This window comes from Cupressus sempervirens, chromosome 5, assembly GCF_028749045.1.
Source record: "Cupressus sempervirens isolate cs-2001-9-10 chromosome 5, ASM2874904v1, whole genome shotgun sequence".
Lineage (NCBI taxonomy): Eukaryota > Viridiplantae > Streptophyta > Pinopsida > Cupressales > Cupressaceae > Cupressus > Cupressus sempervirens.
Window position 1 is genome coordinate 620690862 of NC_143122.1, and position 18544 is coordinate 620709405.

An 18544-nucleotide genomic window follows, 5' to 3' on the forward strand; every position below is an offset into this window, starting at 1 on the left:
TATTATAGACATTGGACTTTCTGATTATTCTTTCATATGTATTTGGTAGTTGTTAGACTTAGAATTAATTAAATTTAAATGTGACTCAATGTCTTGGGATCCTTAAGGAATGTAACTTGTGATGTATGTTTGTTGATGATTACATGTTATTGCTTCCGCTACTATGTGTTTGATGTGTATGTTATACATTCTTACTTTTAAAAAAAAATGTTTAGCAAACTTAGTGAAACTCTAGGTTAATTCTTTTGGATCCCTTGGCGGGGCGTTACACCTACAAAATAGGATCCCAAATTTTTAGCCCCTTTAATTTTAAGGGGTGAAAATGGGGTGGGCCTAGATTTAGCCCCACTAGGTTAGGGAAGAATTCCAACATTTATCAATTACGTACTCTTTGTTTTCCCACCGAAATGAAATAATCCCACCAAACAAATTTATGAAGAAAAAAAAATCTTGAAATTCATAAGACAACTACCTTTTTAGAATTTAGGAATTAATATTTTTAAAAATAGATTCACATATAAATCTCAACAACGATGATTGCAACAATGATTGATGTTATGTTCAAAACACTAAGACCCTGTTTAGTTGCAGGCATAGGAGTTGAGAAAAGAAGTGCATATTGGGAATAGGAATTGCTATTCCAATAACAACTATTTTTTGAAATGGGCATAGCTTCATTTTAGAAACAAAATGAGAATATGTATTTCTATTCCATATTTCAATTAACGCACCAAACGAAAAATAGAAAACATATTCTTAATTTCATATTCCTATTCCAGAAACCAAACAGGCCCTAAAATTGGCGATGAATTTGTATAGTCTAGAAGAAGAATGTCTCTTAGACAACCAACCGTTGTTGTGGCAAACAAGAGATTGAAGGCGACTCTAACATGGCAAAAGCATCGTCTCACTTCAGCAAGCTCAAACGAACATAGCTTTTGACCGCCCCAAATTCTTCTACTGGTCGATCAATTATTCCCACCCTCTCCAACACCTTTGCACAACCCTCTTACTCTTCATCCCTCTCACATTTCACCCACGCATATGCTGAAAATATGAAATGTTCAAAATGAACTTCATCTTTTAAAAAGGAAATCATTATGCTGTCATACATAATTGATCATTTTGTTTGACTTTCTTAGCTACTTCTTCTAGATTTTGCTTTGGTTCTGATAAATTTGGATCAGGATTAGTTTTTTTTTTTTTGGTAACTGTACAATTTCTTGCCAGCTGAGGGACCAGTAACCTTTCTGAAGAAGTTACAGTAAAGAGGTCCCAAATTCTGAAGTGAGAATCGATCAGAACTATTAAAAATCCTCTGAATTTCTCCCATCGCCTTCTCGTGACAGAGTACACGTAGTGGAAAATCATCTGCTTTGACTCTGTATCCGTAGCTTCCGATCTATGGCAACTTATTACTGCTTTTAACGATGTAGTTGCTCTCAACTGTGTATCGTGAGATACACCCCTGGTATTGATTTTGATGTACTGGCACATCTTCTGGTATACATTGTAGTCTTTGATAATCGCCCATCTGCAAAACGGTGTTAAATTGAATTGGAAAAGCTTTTAAGATTACAGGGATAATAGGTGTGTTAACGGTCTTTCAATAGCTAAAAAGGAAATTTTTATTTTAGGACCAAGAACGAAATAATTTACCCTAGCCTGCTACCTGCATGTCTAGTAAGCTTGGAGAGGGTGAAAAGCATTATATCCTTGTCCGCCGAGTGAGAGATTGCAGTGAGATGAGGCCAGTACTAGGCATAATTATAAATTGTTTTTACGTTCTCGCCTTTCAAAACGGCCTTATCCAGATGAGTGTCTGGATTGTTTGGAGATGTTATGAACTCGATGAATGTCGTCCAATTTAGGGATTTTGTTCCCTCTGTAAAAGCCCTCGCGTCTCCCATCTACAAATTGTCCCCTAAATCAAATAATTCCTTTTGAACTTTGTAGCCTTGCACACGAAACAGAGATTTATCATTTACTGAAGATTTCAAAAGAAATGCTCGATAAAATTTCCCTATTTTTGAAATCTGCCAATTCATGTGTAGGTTTTCAATTACCCCTGGATCTTGACTCAAAACTGAAAGAAAGAAAACCCCCAAAGTGTTGCAATTTAGGGTTTACTACATGAGAAAAGAGATTGTGAAATTACCGAGTCGAAGGGCGTAGCTGCTACAACTTTGGCTGGATTTGAAGCATTTGTGGGAGTAAGGTTGTTAACGGCAGCATTGATGAGCTGCCCTGAACCTGTACCGAGAACAATATATCTTCCATCTATAACGGCATTTCCTTCGAGAGCACGAAGGGCACGAATCTGTCTCTCTAATTCAGGGGAGACTACTGATCTCCAGTCGTCATTAATTTGATAGCTCATCTGATGCCAGGTGGGCACAACGATTGCTCCCGCTTCAGCATTTGCGATCTAGAATGATTGCAGAAAAACTGGATCACCACTGCAATAAAGAAAAATGAAGCATGCCTATACTTCAAATTTCAAATTTCTGGAGTCTACGAAGAGTAATTTAGTTTAAAAATTCTACAGTGAAGAGCTGTAAGCGAAATCGAGCGAACAAATGAAAGAAGTACACATGTTGAATAAAAAAATCATGTAGGGTAAAGTCAATAAGATGTGATTTGATACTCTTTTCAGTTTATATTTTATCAGTTACATTATTGATGGAAATTTTGGAGATTTAGGGTTTTAGAAGTGCTAGACATTTATAAAGGAATTCGCTCAAGGATCTTAGGGCCCGTAGAAAATTTGAATATGTTTAATATTCGTTGTTTGGTACGTTCAATTAAAATTGGGAATAGGAAGACATATTCCAATTTTGTCCTTAAAATGAGCATATGCTTATGCCAAAAATAGTTGTTATTAGAATAGGTCATTCCTATTCTCAATCTGAATTTTTTTTCAAAAACAAATTTTAATATTTTTTAAATTTTATTTTTTAAATTATTATTATTATTATTTAATTTTAAAATTTTTTTAAAATTTTTGTTTTTGTTTTTAACATATTTAAATTATATTTATTTGTTTAAAAATATGAAATAAATAAAATAAATTAACCTTTTTATCATTATTGAAAAAATTAACCAAAAAACAATAAATTAAAACAAAAAATAAATTAAGGGATATACTTTTAAAAATATAAAACTTAACCTTATTCCTATTCTATTTTTGTAAAACCAAACAACGGATTAACATATTCTCAAATGAATTCCAAGTGAACCAAAAAGGATTGGAATTGTCCTTTTCTATTCCAATTCCCCATTACTATTCTCATTCCTTTTTCTATTCTAATTTTCAATTTCTTATGCCAGCAACCAAATGAGTCCTTAATGTTTGTGGATGGAAAATGTAGTAGTGTCCATAGAGCCTCCCAGAAACCAAAAACCTGAGTATGTAGAGAATAGAAATAAGGGAAATGAACAATCCGAAGGTAAAGAACAAAACCTGACCTCTCCATGTTTGCTATACACTCGACATAAGTTTTAGAGCAATTCCATCCCATATAACAGTCATTACATTCACAAGTGAGAGTTCCATCTTGAGAAGTATCAACAAAGATGTATTCATGGGGAAAGCAAGAGTATCATGTAGCCACCTCTGCTACCTCTACAACTTTTCTAGTCCACCCGAGACTCTCCAAACTACCTGAATTGCTGGCTTTTGTTAGCAAATTTCCAATATTTACAAGACAGGCGACATTGAATAGAACAAAGAGTAAGTAGCCCCAAGTTTGACCCAATTAGAATGAATGCAACATCTGCTTCTTCATTTCTGCTAATTTTAGACTGATAGATACATAAAACAATATTAAATAGTTGGTGTAACTCCTCATTTGGGCCGATCAGAAAGAGATGCACATTTATTTATGTGGTGGGCAAAACAAACTCAGTGGTGGATAAAGCCTAAACTAAAATGCAAAGGCTACCAAGGGAGATAGATTTTTTCCTGTGACTGTCTCCCTTGATAGCCTTTAGGCTTTAGATGTTTCCTACAAACTCTGGCTCCACTCCAAAGGAGAACTTTGAAACTAGTCACTTTGAATCTACATTGTAAAGTTTACATAGTATTGTATGAATTTTGTTAGGTGATGAATTTTTTATTCACCATATATTCATAAGAAAATTTATGTGCATTTCTTAGCTTGTCAAGTTCCTTTTACATAAAAGTAGTAGAGTACAAGCCACGCTTAATTAGTAACCTAAAAAACTCACTTAAATGAACAAATTCTATCAAATATTTTATGATTTGTTAATATATCAATATTTTTTTACCATTGTGATATATTTGAAAGTAAGTACTAAAGCAAAATAGTTTGATGGATTGATTATAATACCTTCTTATTTATGAATATATATTCGAACTTTTAATAGAAAATAAAACTATGTATCATTTTTTTATAAATCTAATTTTAAATACAGTATTTAAAGAATTTTAATGTAATTGGGAAAAAATAAAATGAATATCAAAATTACATTTTGAAATCCATTCCATTAGAGATTTTAATTTAGGAATACAAACTAAAGTCTTATTCACTATTTCCTCATTTGTTAATCATTTATTGGGAACAAACAAGAAGATTCGACTTTACTTAAAACTAAAAGCTGAGCACTTTAATTGAATTGTTTTCCTTTTGAAAGGCTTTGTGTTATATAATATGATTTATGAAACTGACATGACTTTGGCAAAGTGATAAATAATTAGCATTTTTAAAAAAATAAAAATTGTGAGATATAAAATGGAAAACCAAGTTAGTAGTACATATCTAGAAACAAGATCCAACACAAAGAAAAAGTGGGATAGAAAGTGTTGTATATATATCTATAACAAAATTTGGGAAAGAATGTGTCTAACATTGTTTTGAAGATGCTTTTGTCAATCAAGAATTTTTGATTTTGGGTTCAAAGGCTTTTGAAATCTTTCTCATTGAAATTCGAACAAAAGGTATGAAACATTAGAGAGAGACTCTGAATTCCAAACATTTATGCATGTTTTAAAGTTGAGAATGTGTATCACACTTTGTTCTATATATTTGTGCATTTTTAATTGTTGAATCTATAACCTATGCACGTACAAGATGCAAAATATTGTGATGTATCTAGTATCCTTCCTAATCCAAAAATGAAGTGTATGTTTCCACCTATACAACAACCATAATGATGTGAAAAAAAGAGATGCCCCTTGGTAGGGTATAGATCCCCAAGTGAAATGTTTTCGGTTAAGGGTTAAAAAGGTTTTTTTACAGAGGACCTGCAAACCCAACAATCACTATAAACTAAGTCATTGAAGTCTCAACCTAAAATGTTGTTGTGAGAAACCACCACCCCCAAAACACTAACTAGCAAAAACAAGTGATGCCTAAACAACTATGAGCAACAAAACTAAAACATGGCACACAACAAAAAGATAGGATACCAAAATACTTTATAGACCTGCACAACAAACATTACATTGGATTTAAGACAAACTCCTCTGTATCCTTGATCTTGTCAATGGCCGCTTTGATATCATCCTTGTTCAACTCCATGCTCTTTGCCTTGAATTTCCTTGTGTTTGCTTTGGTCCTTTTCATATTCCTTGGGGAGTCCTCTACATACCTTGGGTTCTTTAAATTGAGATCCACAAGTGAAATGTTAAAAGGATTCATAATGATAGTGATGCAATGCTCTTTATACAAATTATCTTCCAAGTGGTAATGGAATAACATGAAATATCATAAAAAAATCCATCATGAAAAAATTACTTGAAGTGAGGTGTCATTACTCAATGTTCTTTGTACTCAGATTTTCTCCTGAATGACTAGGACTCGTGAATTGTGATAGTAAATGATAAATGAACTCCTTAGATGGGGTTCACAAGGTATTTCTTAATTAGTCTAATTTTCAATGGTCAAGTGAAGATCAGATTAAAAATAATAGAAACCAATAGTCACTTGCTTGAATTTGGGCACCTTTTGGAGGGATTATTGTGCCCATACACCATAATCCACTTAGAAAGGGACTAGAGAAAGATGGTTGGAAAGTGTGAGGCATATGAGGTGTATATGCATAGGATATGAATACAATATTGGCATATGAGGACATATTGGATGCAATAGGACCAAAATAAGATCAAAATGAACTATGAGAGAACACATTATTAAAGTAAGTGCCCAAAAATATGTAGAATTATAAGAGGATAATATTTATGACACTCCAAGTTTACATGAGAACTTTCCTTCTTTTATCTTTACTTATGGTAGAAACTATGCTCAAGAATGTTCAAAATTATTTAATGATTAGAAGCATAATACATAATTGTTTCTAAAACTATATTTTAAAATTAAATTAGATAATATGTGAGTAGACATATTTTTTGTATTTTATATTTCTATAAAAGATATGATATATTATAACATATATATTAAATATAAACATTGATATTGTGTAATCAATCCTTCAAATTAATCCCATTTCTTAAAATTTTAGTACAAGAGCTATTATACCTCTACCTAAAAATACAATTAAAAATTGTTTAGGGGAGAGGACCCAATAGTGGAGCAAGGTCCAATAGTGGATCGCCCTATGGTGAACATAGATTCCAATCTTCCCACACATTTTTACTATATATTGTAATTAATTGATCTATTTGTAAATATAAAAAAATCTAAATATTGATAAAAAATACACCAATACTTGAACACATGAAAACTTATAAATGTTATAGAGAAAATAAATAACTTTTTGTCTCAAACAAAATATCATAGCTATCTAATATATATATGTCACTCAAAACATAATATGCTCACTTAAATAAACATTGATATCTTAGTGTAGACATACTATTCTTATGTGTGCAACTATTGGGGTAGCAATGTATATGCATGAAGTAAACCATATCAATAATATGTATCATCACAAATATAAAATGTGAATACCAATAAATACCTTGTATTTTCTCATGAAATGTGTGAGATTGTAAAAAAAAATAGTGTCCAACTAATGGTCCCCATGTGTTGGATATAGGTTGTATTTTATATAATAATGTGTTACTTTTATAACAACAAATAATCTTTTTATGTTGAAGTATTTGTCCTTTTGTGTTATATATAAAAGTTATATATAACAAATATTTATGATTAATAATAACTGTTTGGTCCATTTAAGTTGCATATATGTTACATTTCATAAAATTATACAATACTTTATTAACAACAAATCCATTTAAGTTGCATATATGTTACATTTCATAAAGTTATACAATACTTTATTAACAACAAATGATAATTTTATGTTCAATTAGTAGAGATTTTTAGATTAATCTTTGGTCGAATGTTTAAAAAGTCATTTTTAGACACATTTCACTAGGTGCACTATTTTAACGAGTTGCGTGATGAGTCACACCTTCAAACCTTAGTTGTAGGTAGTTCAATGCCCATTTTACATTTAAAAAAATAACAATGAAAGTCTTACGACATTCCATGTAGTGGCTACATGTTGACGATGTTAGCCCTCACCACTACTAATCCCTCTCCCCTATGAAAATTCCCTATACGACTCTGCGAGCAAAAAAAATAAACTAATAAAATTAATAAGTAACATTTGACAAAAGCAATCCTAGTTGTTTGGGACTTATATATGTTATAATTTAGAGGACTTACCCGAGGTTAGCAATAGCAATGTACGTCGTTTTCCCGCGCATTAAAGAAAGTATAAACTCACCAATTTGAAAAGAAAATCAATTGCCCTATAAGACGCTCAAATAATGACCCCACGTCTATGCAATCCTGTACAGAAGATTCCCCTTACATTGCCCTGCTATTTGAAGGCGACTAATTTGCAAGTTTTTCCCTGGACCTTACGACTGCATCTCTCTTTAATTGGCCAGGATGAAGAAGAAGAATATCCCTTTTCTTGATCTTTCGAGTTCCATGATTGACAAGGGTAAAAAAATCTTGATTCATACCCTCTCCTCTCAGAGTGAGAAAGAAAATTGTAGAGATGAAGCTCCCTCACTCTTCCCAATCCGGTCGACCGCGGGGCTATTTGATTTCCCTTCTATTCAACGCCCTCTGTCTGATATTAATCGGAAAACAGGGGCAATTGCTAAAAAGATGCAGAATTTCAGATGATTTGCAAAGTCTCGGATGGAGCAGAAAAGCTGCGGCTGAAGCAGAGGCGGCAGCACAATACTCTTGTTCTGGTCATGGATACGTCTTTGTTGATACTTTCCAGCGGGATCAAGACGGAACTCCAACTTGTGAATGTAATGACTGTTATATGGGGCTGAATTGCTCTGAAATTGATCCTGATTGTATAGCAAATGCGGAGAGGTCAGGTTTTGTTCTTTACCTTCGGAATGTTCTTTTCGTTGATTTCTTATTTCCGCATAGGCTTTAGGAAGTCTTTATTCTGTGTTTTGTTTTCGAAAATTTGAAGATCTTTGTTCGAACTTCCGTGTAGAAGTCAAAGCACTTTTGAAACCCTAAAGATCTGAAATTTTTTTATATTTAAAAAACAATCCATAAAATCAGAACTAGGAGAGTACTTCGACATAGATTTTATTGACTTTGTTTACAGAATTTTTTATTCATTATAGGATTAAAGATGTGTTATGGTGTCTAGTGGCCGGCAGCCTTTATTTATTTTACAACTTTTCAAATGCGGATCTAGAAATTATACAGAAATAACTTCTCACACACGAAAGTAGAATTTTTGAAATTAAATACTTTCCCTGGACTCTGGAAATTGGAGGTTTTTATTTTAGGCGTGTATTATTTATTTGCAATACAGTGGAGATCCTGGTTTTTTGGAGCCATTTTGGATTGCAAATGCGGAAGTAGGAGCAACTGTTGTACCTGCCTGGTATCGAATGAGCTATCAAATAAACGCCGACTGGAGAACATCAGTATCCCCTGAACTAGAGAAACAAATTCGTGCCGTTCATGCTCTCGTAGGAAACGCCGTTACAGAGGGAAGATATATTGTGCTCGGAATAGGCTCCACGCAGCTCATCAATGCCGCCGTTAACAGCCTTTCTCCCACAAATGCTTCAAATCCAGCGCAAGTTGTAGCAGCTACGCCCTTTTACGGGGTAATATGTCAAATCTTTTCCATCGGAAAACCCTAATATCACCAATCTACGGATTTTCTTTCTATTTTGTGTCCAGATTCAAGTCGAATAAAATCGTACAAATTTAATCGGTAAAGATTTAAAATGTGAAATTTAACAGGGGAATTTCATATTAGAAATTTCATTACATGATAAACCTCTGTTTTGTATGCAGAACTACAGAGCACAGACGGAGTTATTTGACTCGGGGGACAATTTGTGGACGGGAGATGCTAGGGCTTTTACAGAAGCATCAAAATCCCTCAATTCAACGACATTCATTGAGTTCGTAACATCTCCAAACAATCCAGACACTCATCTGGATGAAGCCGTTTTGAAAGGGGAGAACGTAAAGACAGTTTACGATCATGCCTACTACTGGCCTCACTTCACTGCAATCTCTCATCAGGCGGACGAGGATATAATGCTTTTCACGCTCTCCAAGCTCACTGGACATGCAGGCAGCAGGCTAGGGTAAATCATGTTATTCTTCGTTTTCCATAAAGTTGTCTGTTTTAGGCATTAATCGACCCTTAATACAGCTAGTTTGTATGATCTTATAAAATTTCATCGATTCCCATTAAAATTCTTTTGCAGATGGGCAATTATCAAAGATTACGATGTATACCAGAAGATGTACCGATACGTCGACACAAATACCTTCGGCGTATCTCGCGATACCCAGTTGAGAGCAACGACATTATTAAAAGCAGTAATAAGCGGTTACAGACATCCCAAAAAAATGGAAGCAGCCGATACAGAGTCAAAGCAGATGATTTTCCACTACGCTTACTCTGTCATGAGAAGGCGATGGGAGAGTCTCCGAAGAATTTTTAATGGATCTGAACGATTCTCACTTCAGAGTTTGGGACCTCTTTACTGTAACTTCTTCAGAAAGGTTACTGGCCCCTCACCTGGTAAGAAATTGTACCTTTTCAAAAGTCCCTAATTCTGATCCAAATTTATCAGAACCGAGACGAAATCTAGAACGAAATAGCTAAGAAAATCAAACAAATTTTGATTGTAGAGGGCAACTATGACATCGATAAGATTTCCTTTTCTAAAGAAGAATTTCATTTTGAAATTTCCAAAATTTCAGCATACGCGTGGGTTAAGTGTGAGAGGGAAGAAGAGGGTTTGGACTGTGCAAAGGTTTTGGAGAAGGCAGGAATCATTGGTCGACCAGCAGAAGCATTTGGGGCAGATAAACGCTATGTCCGTTTAAGCTTGCTGAGGCGAGATGATGCGTTTGCTGTGTTAGAGCGTCGCCTTCAATCTCTTGTTTACCACAACAATCAATATGAAGACATTACATTTTCTTCCAACCAAACTAATTTAGGGGCACAATTTTAATCTTCTGGTTGCATGTAAATATAAATTCAGTATGATACCAACTGAAGTTTCTACAACTTGTGTAGTCTAAATTGGAAAATATCGCAGGGCATAACAGCAAATCCTCGTTGCTGAAACAATGCATTATAAATTTAAAAAAAACAGAGCTGGACATGATAATTAGATTGGATAGACATGTATTTAATGACAAGGCAATTGTCTGCAGCGGTCACATCTTACATAGTTATACGGGCGGCCATACTATTAATGACAGACTAGTACAATATTTGTTTATCATAAGAAATTTATGAGTCATATCTCTCTCTCAATGGGTCGAAACGATTGACCCCTCTCCGCATCTAAAATTTTGAAAGATTACTTGTACTCTTGAAAGAGAGGTCACAAGTTCAAATTCTACTGGGGGTAGGGGGTAGGGTATGTACGCCTCGTTTGTAGCACCAAGCGCCTTTCGAAAAAGAGTACGAGGTAGTCCCATATCACTGTCACCATATGTAAATCCAAAAATTATGGCATAGTGTCGTGGACTATAAAACCACTTTTCCTTTCTTTTTTTTTAAATATTTACTTCAATTCAATAATTAGTTATTCTTTTCTTTTCTTTTTTATTACTTTAATCACATAGACTATCCAATGATTATGATATAGTTACAATAAGCTTTTAAGGTTCAAATCGTACTTATAGTATTATTATTATATTATAGTATTACCACTATACTTAGGATTTTCAGTTTACAAGTATTAAAAAAATAGTAAAATATTAGTGGATAGATAATATAGTTGTCTTATATGAATTCTTATAAAATAATATGCTCATTTTATAATAGGTTTTGATTTTGTTTTATTTTTAATTTGTAAAATGTAGTAAATATTAATTGTTTATGTTCAATATGTACTTCACATCTTTTGAAATATTTATGTTTTATGTTTAATGTGTATTATATTTCTTTTTATTTGTAAACAATATTTGAGTAGCTAATTGAAGCAATTTGTAGTTACGATTTGTAGAAAGATCCAATAGCACGAGAGCCATTTCATTTTCTTCAAGTTCTTCTTTCTACTTATGTTTCCTCTTTTTCTCATAATACCCACATTGGTGCACCTAGTAGCACTCCCAATGTTGCAGTGAAACCTTGTTGTCATGTTCATTCATTTTTAGCATCTCTATTCTCTCTCCAACATGTCTTTATATTCTCTCTTCTTTTCTTTCTGTATGGCTTGGTCATTTTTAAATTTTCTCTGTAGTTCAATTTTCTTCTTGATTTCTAATTTTTCCTTTTACCATTGGTGGTTTTGATTTGTTATTACATCACTCCTTTATGTTGTCTCATGATCTTATCTAACATATTTTCTTAACTATCACAATTTGTTTTAGGTCTCTTTAACTATTTTCCTCTTTCTATTTCTCATCCTTTTTGACAAGTAATGTCATCAATGCCCTCTCATAGAGTAGATATCAAGAGAGAGAAATGTCATATTTGGGACTCATGCACTATTTTCTTGTTACGAAGGTACAACAATCATTATAAGGTATATATATTTTCCAAACCAAGTATATTGTTGATTTATTGAAGAAATTTGGAATGTTGGCATGAATATTAGTTGAAACCCCATAGCACTTGGTGAGAAATCAACCAAGGAATATATATTTCACAAGGTTTATGCTACTTTGTATAGATGTTTGATTGGAAGTCTCACATTACTTAACTAACACTAGAATTCATATTATGTATGTTGTGATCCTCGCCTCTCAATACATGTAGGATCCACAATGAGTCTTGTTGGAAATCTACTAAAAAAATTAAGATGTGTGTGAGTAGTACACACAATATTGGCATTCATGACTCTCTTAGGCCCCGTTTGGTTGCTGGAAGATGAGGGCCAAAATCGGGTTATCAAGGTTAAAACCAGGTTTTGGAGAAAAACATGGGCGTTTGGTTGGTTAAATTCATAACCTGGTTTTCATTTTCAACTTCCAATTTTTGACCAAAATTGGATGAAGCATCTTCCAACAAAAAGGTGGAATTCAAAACTAAAATCGAGTTTTGAGTTTTATGAATTTTTTTTAATAATATTGTGGGGCCCGCGATTTTTTGGTGGGCTTTTTCGCTGGGCAATTTTCTATGTTATGCGTTCATTTTATAAGTAGAACATCCGTGGTTGTTTGATCGATGTTTTTTTAAATGTTTAATGTTTATTTGATATTAAATATAGTTTATTCATTAATATTTTAATTTATGTGTAATGTTAAATGTAATAAATTTAATTTTTTTAATGTTTTTTTAAAAATGAGGTTAAATTAGTATTTTTTGTTTTATAAATTTAATATTTTTAAAATAAAAAATTAGTTTTATTTGTATTTATTTTTTAAATGTGATATTCTTCTATGAAAATTTCAAATCTATGTTGTAATGCTAAACTATTTTAATCATTTATTGGATATACTTATATTTTAAAATATTATAATAAATTATATAAAGTGAATTTAATGTTAATTTTAAAAAAAAATTTTAACCTTGTTGAACTTCATCTGAACTTCATGGTAGTCGAACTCGAATCTTGTGACTTAGTTCTTAGTCGACGGTTGTGGGGTTTCTCTGGATGATGGGCAACTTTGATCACATCTCCAATTCCAATTTCTATATTGGCAACCAAATGCAGAATATGGATTTGTATATTCATCTTCCGTGTCAACCAAACGGACCATTGTCTTCTCAAATTGCAAAACCAAGTTTTCGAAAACCTAGTTATAAGATAACCTGGTTATGAGGCAAATTCATCTTCCCCAACCAAACAGGGCCTTATTGAAATGTTTTCTAGCTAATTGGTTATGCAAATTTTGATTGGGTTGGTTCAATGGATGATAGAGAATCTATTTAGCTGATTATGTTTTTTTTTTCATTTAATTTTGTAGTTGTCTCTTGTAGTAGTGAGAAACAAGAAAAAAAAAGTCTCTTTCATCAAGAGAAGTGGAATGAATAGAAAATACATTATGATGTTCTCAAGCACTGTGTATTAGATAGATATTGGTAGGTCTTCATTTGGTGCAAGAGTTTCAACCTGCCATCTATTGTGATATCAATAGAACTATTGCAATGATAAAGAATCATGTATTTCATTCTAAAGAAAAAAAACAGTGAAATCCATTATCATTAAATTTGTGACTTGGCTCAAGATAGGCAAGTGGGATTATAATTATGTCCATTTTAATAATTTATCGATTAAAAAAATAAAAAATAAAAACTCTACCAATTGCAAGTTTAACTGCTTTTAGAAATCAGTTGGGACTCGCCTTTATTAATCATTTAGGGGGAGAGTGAAGATATGGATGATGGGTTTTATAAAACTTATATTTCTAGTAATTAAACATGCATGATGATTAAGTTGGGGACTAGGGAAATGGAGATTTCTAAAAATAATGAGTTAGATTTTTCCTTTATCAAAGGAGGCAACTAAAACAGTAGGATTTTTTTATATATTAATTTGGTTATATGTGGAACTAAATAAATCATTCCAACTATAAATGAAGAAAATCAAATTTTTTCTTTTTGGAATATTCTTTTCACTTTGGACACACATGAAATCAATAGTTTCTTCAATTATATATAGTTGTCTTCATCATGGATTTTATTGCTTCAGCAATACACATATTTGTGATCTACATATATCCATGTGGGCTTTCTTTAGAACTATAAGCAAAAGATCCTTTGTCATTTCTAGATATGATTAATAAAACTTTAATTATGTAAAATGTATCATTTAGTATATTATACCATATAATTAGTGGAGTATACCATATGATAAAAGAGAATTTGACTAAATAATATGTTTTATTTTATAAAACAGGAAAGGTTTGAAATAAACTTATTATGGGATTATAATGTTAATATGACTGCAACAATTATTACAAGATTAAAATTTATTATATGTATAATAATCATAAAATTATTATTATTACAATATACAGTTTAATATCAAGATGTCATATTTTTATTTTCTTAAAATGGAAGCACCCATAATTTAAGACCTTTTAGCACCCGTACCATAGAGATCTAATGAACCATGGATGAATCTATGCTCAATGTACCCATCCTCCTATTTCTTTTCACTACTTCTAATTATATTTGCACCTCCTAATGGGTCTTCTAGAGCTCTCCTTGAGACCTTCCTTGGGAATAGATTGACCTCTTCCAGAAGAGGTTGACTAGTTTGATGACTTCTAGGAAGCGGTTGACTAGTTCGACATCTTCCCCATGGATTTGGAAGCATGGAGCTCGAAGTGTCTTGGAGTTTCTACTCATTTAATTTTGTTTCCCAGTCAACTTGTGTTATTTTCCTGTTTGAAAACTTGTATAGAAGGAGGCTTGGGATCTTTATTTTCACATCTATACTCTATGAGAAGACAAGACACCAAGCAATTCAAGAGATTTTAAGACATTCAAGTATTCGAGAAAGGGAGTTTTTATTAAGTATTCAAGGATCCTTTATGAGCATTTTCTCTTCAATATCTAGCATTTGTTAGTCATCAAGGGAGGAGATCTACATTGAGGCATTTATCATAATATTTACTAATGCATATTTACATCCATGGCTACATGATGTGGTTTTGATAGATCCATTACAATTATGGAAACAACCTACTTTTTACATACCAAATTCAATATCTACAATATACAACAAGAAAAAATCCTTATTAACAAGGGGTTTTCAAGCAAGGTGAATTCCTACATTTATCTTGTTGTCCTTTACATACATTTAAATTTCAATTCAAGGTTGATTCCTCAATCTAGGGCTTGACCACTTGACAAACCATCATTAAACCAAAAATCAAAATCCAAATTTATTGTGCACAAGAACAGGATATAAATTTTTTGGATGGAGATTTGGATATAACTTCCCAAAACCTTTCAAAAAAATGTGTTGACCTAATTACAGGCCCTAGGAACACGGTGACCTTGTGGAAGACATCCAAACACTTTTCCTCCAAGTCAACCTATTCCAAAGTACTCGATATGAAAAATAGTTTCCAAGTTTACTATTTCATTTAGGGATTCAAGGATTAAAATTTAGAATTAGGCTCAAATCTATACTTTTTAGAGCAAAAAAACTTTCCCCTAGATATTTAAAGGTGAGTCTTCTATCTTTCATTTCAATTTATGGTTTTAGCATAATTCCATATATAAATTGGAGTGTTTGCATATATCTTGCATATACATTTACATATCATATATGGGTATGTGCAGGATCATGGTGTGCAAAAAAGTGGTGGTGTGAAAAAGTGGAGTTTTAAAATGTTTAAAAACATTTTAAAATACACTCTGACTTTTTTTCACCCATCCTAATACAAAAGGAAAAAAGTGACACCAACCCTTTATCAAGTATCCAATCCAATATCGGGTACTTGATCCCATATAAGATACATGATCTGATATCAGGTATCCGATATAAGATTAGGTACTCAAAACCTGTGACCACAAATTTAAACCAAAAAAATTGAGCATATTTTTCATTGTTTTTCATTATTTCTTGTTTGTTTTTGTTGTTTGTTAGCCCCCATTTTAGGTATACAATTTTAGATCTGGTATAGGAATTAGTGATGTAGGGACATCTAAGGTTCTCGAGGATTCAAGCATTTGAATGGGAAGTTGGAGGTGCTTGGTCATCTCTTTAGTGTTTCTCAGTTGGACGCTTGACTAAATGGGCTTGGTGGATAAGCTTGGTGCTCAGTTGAAGGCATGGTGCTTGGTCGCTAATGGATGTAGTCTTGGATGAGGTGCTCGGTCATTGAAGGGGGCTCGATTCTTATTAGAGCTTGGTGTCTTTTGTAGCTAGGCATCTTCTTTGTGGCCAACGTCTTCTGTAGCTCAACACCTTCTGTGTGCTTGACATGTATTGGTTCCTTAGTAGATACTGTACTCGGTATGCACTAGGTGCTCAACATGCACCTTGTGGTTTGGTTGATGCTTGGCTTGATTTCTCTGACACTCAGCTTGGTCTTGGTTCCTATGGTGCCAAGTTGTCAATAAGAGGACTTTGGGTATTTAATTCATGTTGTATCCGACTTTGTGTATTTAATTTGTGTTGTAGCCGACTTGTGGCTCAACATATATTTAATGTAAGGGAATTAATTTAATTTGTAATGAACTAGGCCAACTTGTGGCTTAGTTGGATATAAAAAGGGGGTCTTGTGGAGTCTTTAGGTATCCATTTAGATATTAGGAGGAGCAGACCCTAAGTTTAGTGTGGAGTAGCTGAAGGGTGATTTTTCTCGAGTTTGTAGATAGAGCACCGAATGTAAGGCAGTTTATAATAGGATTGTGGTGGAGTTATGAGTTTGTGAGTAGAGCTAGTAGATGAGGCTTGAGAACAAGATGATTTCTTGGTAGACATGAGTGTGCAAGTGTGGATTCTTCTTGGTGTTCTTATCCAATTGTGGATTTGGACTAGCTAGGGTTTGGATTGGATCTTGAGGGATCTTGCAGAACTATTACTTGCTTTGTAATTGGTTGTAACCAGGAAGGCTTTACAACCTAACACATTGCATGTAATCAGTTATTTATGAATAAAGAGTTGTGATTTGATTTCAGATCTTGCATTGTTGTTGTGTTTTCGCTCTATGGTCATTTGTAGGGATCCAGTTTACCTCCAATAAGGGTACCCTCAGATTCTTGCTGCATCAATTAGGCAACTTCAAGTAAGTTATTATTTTTTGTTTATTTGATTATTTTCATTGAATTATATTTAAAATTAGTTTTTTCTAATAGAAATTACTATTTTTTTAATTTTAATTAAAGAATATTAATACAACTAGTAATTTTGGATTCTTTGCAATTTAATAAGCATGGTGACCCAAATGATGTTGATAATACTGAGCCACAAAATAGAGTTCCTCAAAACACTCCACCAAATGATCTAGTACCCCCTCAAAACCCTCCACAAAATGGTCCACTACCCCCTCAAACCCTCCTCGAATTGAAGATTTGATACAAGAAAATCTTATTGAACTGAGGTGTCTTCAACCCATATATAATAGTACACCTGCATTGGTTCCCATGTTATCCACATTAAACACCATAGTGGATAATATCGAGACACTTACTAATGAACAAAATGCTTCTCTTCACTGGCGTAAGAAAATACATTCCATGTTTAATGATGGGTTGGAGTCCGATGAGGTTGCAACCCTAAACATAACTAAAGATGATATATTAAGATTTTTGTGAACCCAAAAATTGGTAAAAAAGTAGAACAACAAAAGCCCAAATTATCAATTAAATGGTTCACAAATGAGGCTACATGTACAAACTTTTTGCATAATTGGTGGATAGTTTTTGACAAATCTCCACACAAAAATTTAGAGGTCCCATTCTTTTTCATTAAAAAATGGTATGTTGAATTTGTGTTGGGTCTCAAGGTGAACTATTGGAGCATGAGGCCCAACATGGGTGTAGGAGGAAGAGCTCCTTAGGATAGACCCTTTTCCCAAGGGAAGAAAGATGGCACTTTTGTCCCCCTTACTAATGTCTCCCCTCTCCTCCAGTGCAACATCCTGATATCATTGCAGAGGCTAGCTCTCAAACTATTAGCACCATCCATAGATTGAGTAGCCTATTGATATCCTAGACTAGGTCATTGTTGCATCCCTATGTTGATGATTCTGGCATGAGTTCATCATCGGCGAGCTCATCACATGTTTGTGTGCCTCATACTCACATATAACATGCAATAATATTCATCTAGGTCCCATTGGTGATTATTCTGAGTATTAGTTTCTATTTGAGTAGGTGGATACAACACACACTCCTACATAGACTAGACACCTTGACGTGAGAGAGGAGGGGCATGCAAAGCCATGGGATCCTTCTATACTGATACATGTAAACTTGTTTTTGCTACAACATAGTTTATTTAAAGTTAATCTTTATAATAGAATAATTTTAACCCATATTGATTTATTCATGTATGTGATCTTAATTCATGTTGAGTTAATTACTGAGAAGGAGCTCAGAAAGGTTAATGATTTCATGCTATTGGCTATTTCATTTGGCCTTGAGATGTCTACAGTACATTATGTTGTGTTCTCATTTC

At 33.2% G+C, this 18544-nt stretch overlaps 1 protein-coding gene and 1 pseudogene across 2 annotated transcripts; one reads left to right on the forward strand and one right to left on the reverse strand.

Annotated features, from left to right (window-relative positions):
* Window positions 1–802: 802 nt before the first annotated feature.
* Window positions 803–5543, reverse strand: LOC149557425 (tryptophan aminotransferase-related protein 4-like; annotated as a pseudogene).
* Window positions 5544–7617: 2074 nt separating this feature from the next.
* LOC149557426 (tryptophan aminotransferase-related protein 3-like) lies at window positions 7618–10742 on the forward strand. Of its 2 annotated transcripts, none has more exons than XM_089832071.1 (5): window positions 7618–8327; window positions 8788–9088; window positions 9282–9580; window positions 9704–10023; window positions 10134–10742. In XM_089832071.1, the coding sequence occupies exons 1-5, from the start codon at window positions 7996–7998 to the stop codon at window positions 10457–10459; spliced, it is 1578 nt and encodes a 525-aa protein (XP_089688197.1). In that variant the 5' UTR covers window positions 7618–7995; the 3' UTR covers window positions 10460–10742. The 2 variants fall into 2 exon arrangements, with proteins under 2 accessions (XP_089688197.1, XP_089688198.1); XM_089832072.1 differs by having other exon boundaries at window positions 7870–8327; window positions 10206–10742.
* Window positions 10743–18544: the final 7802 nt, after the last annotated feature.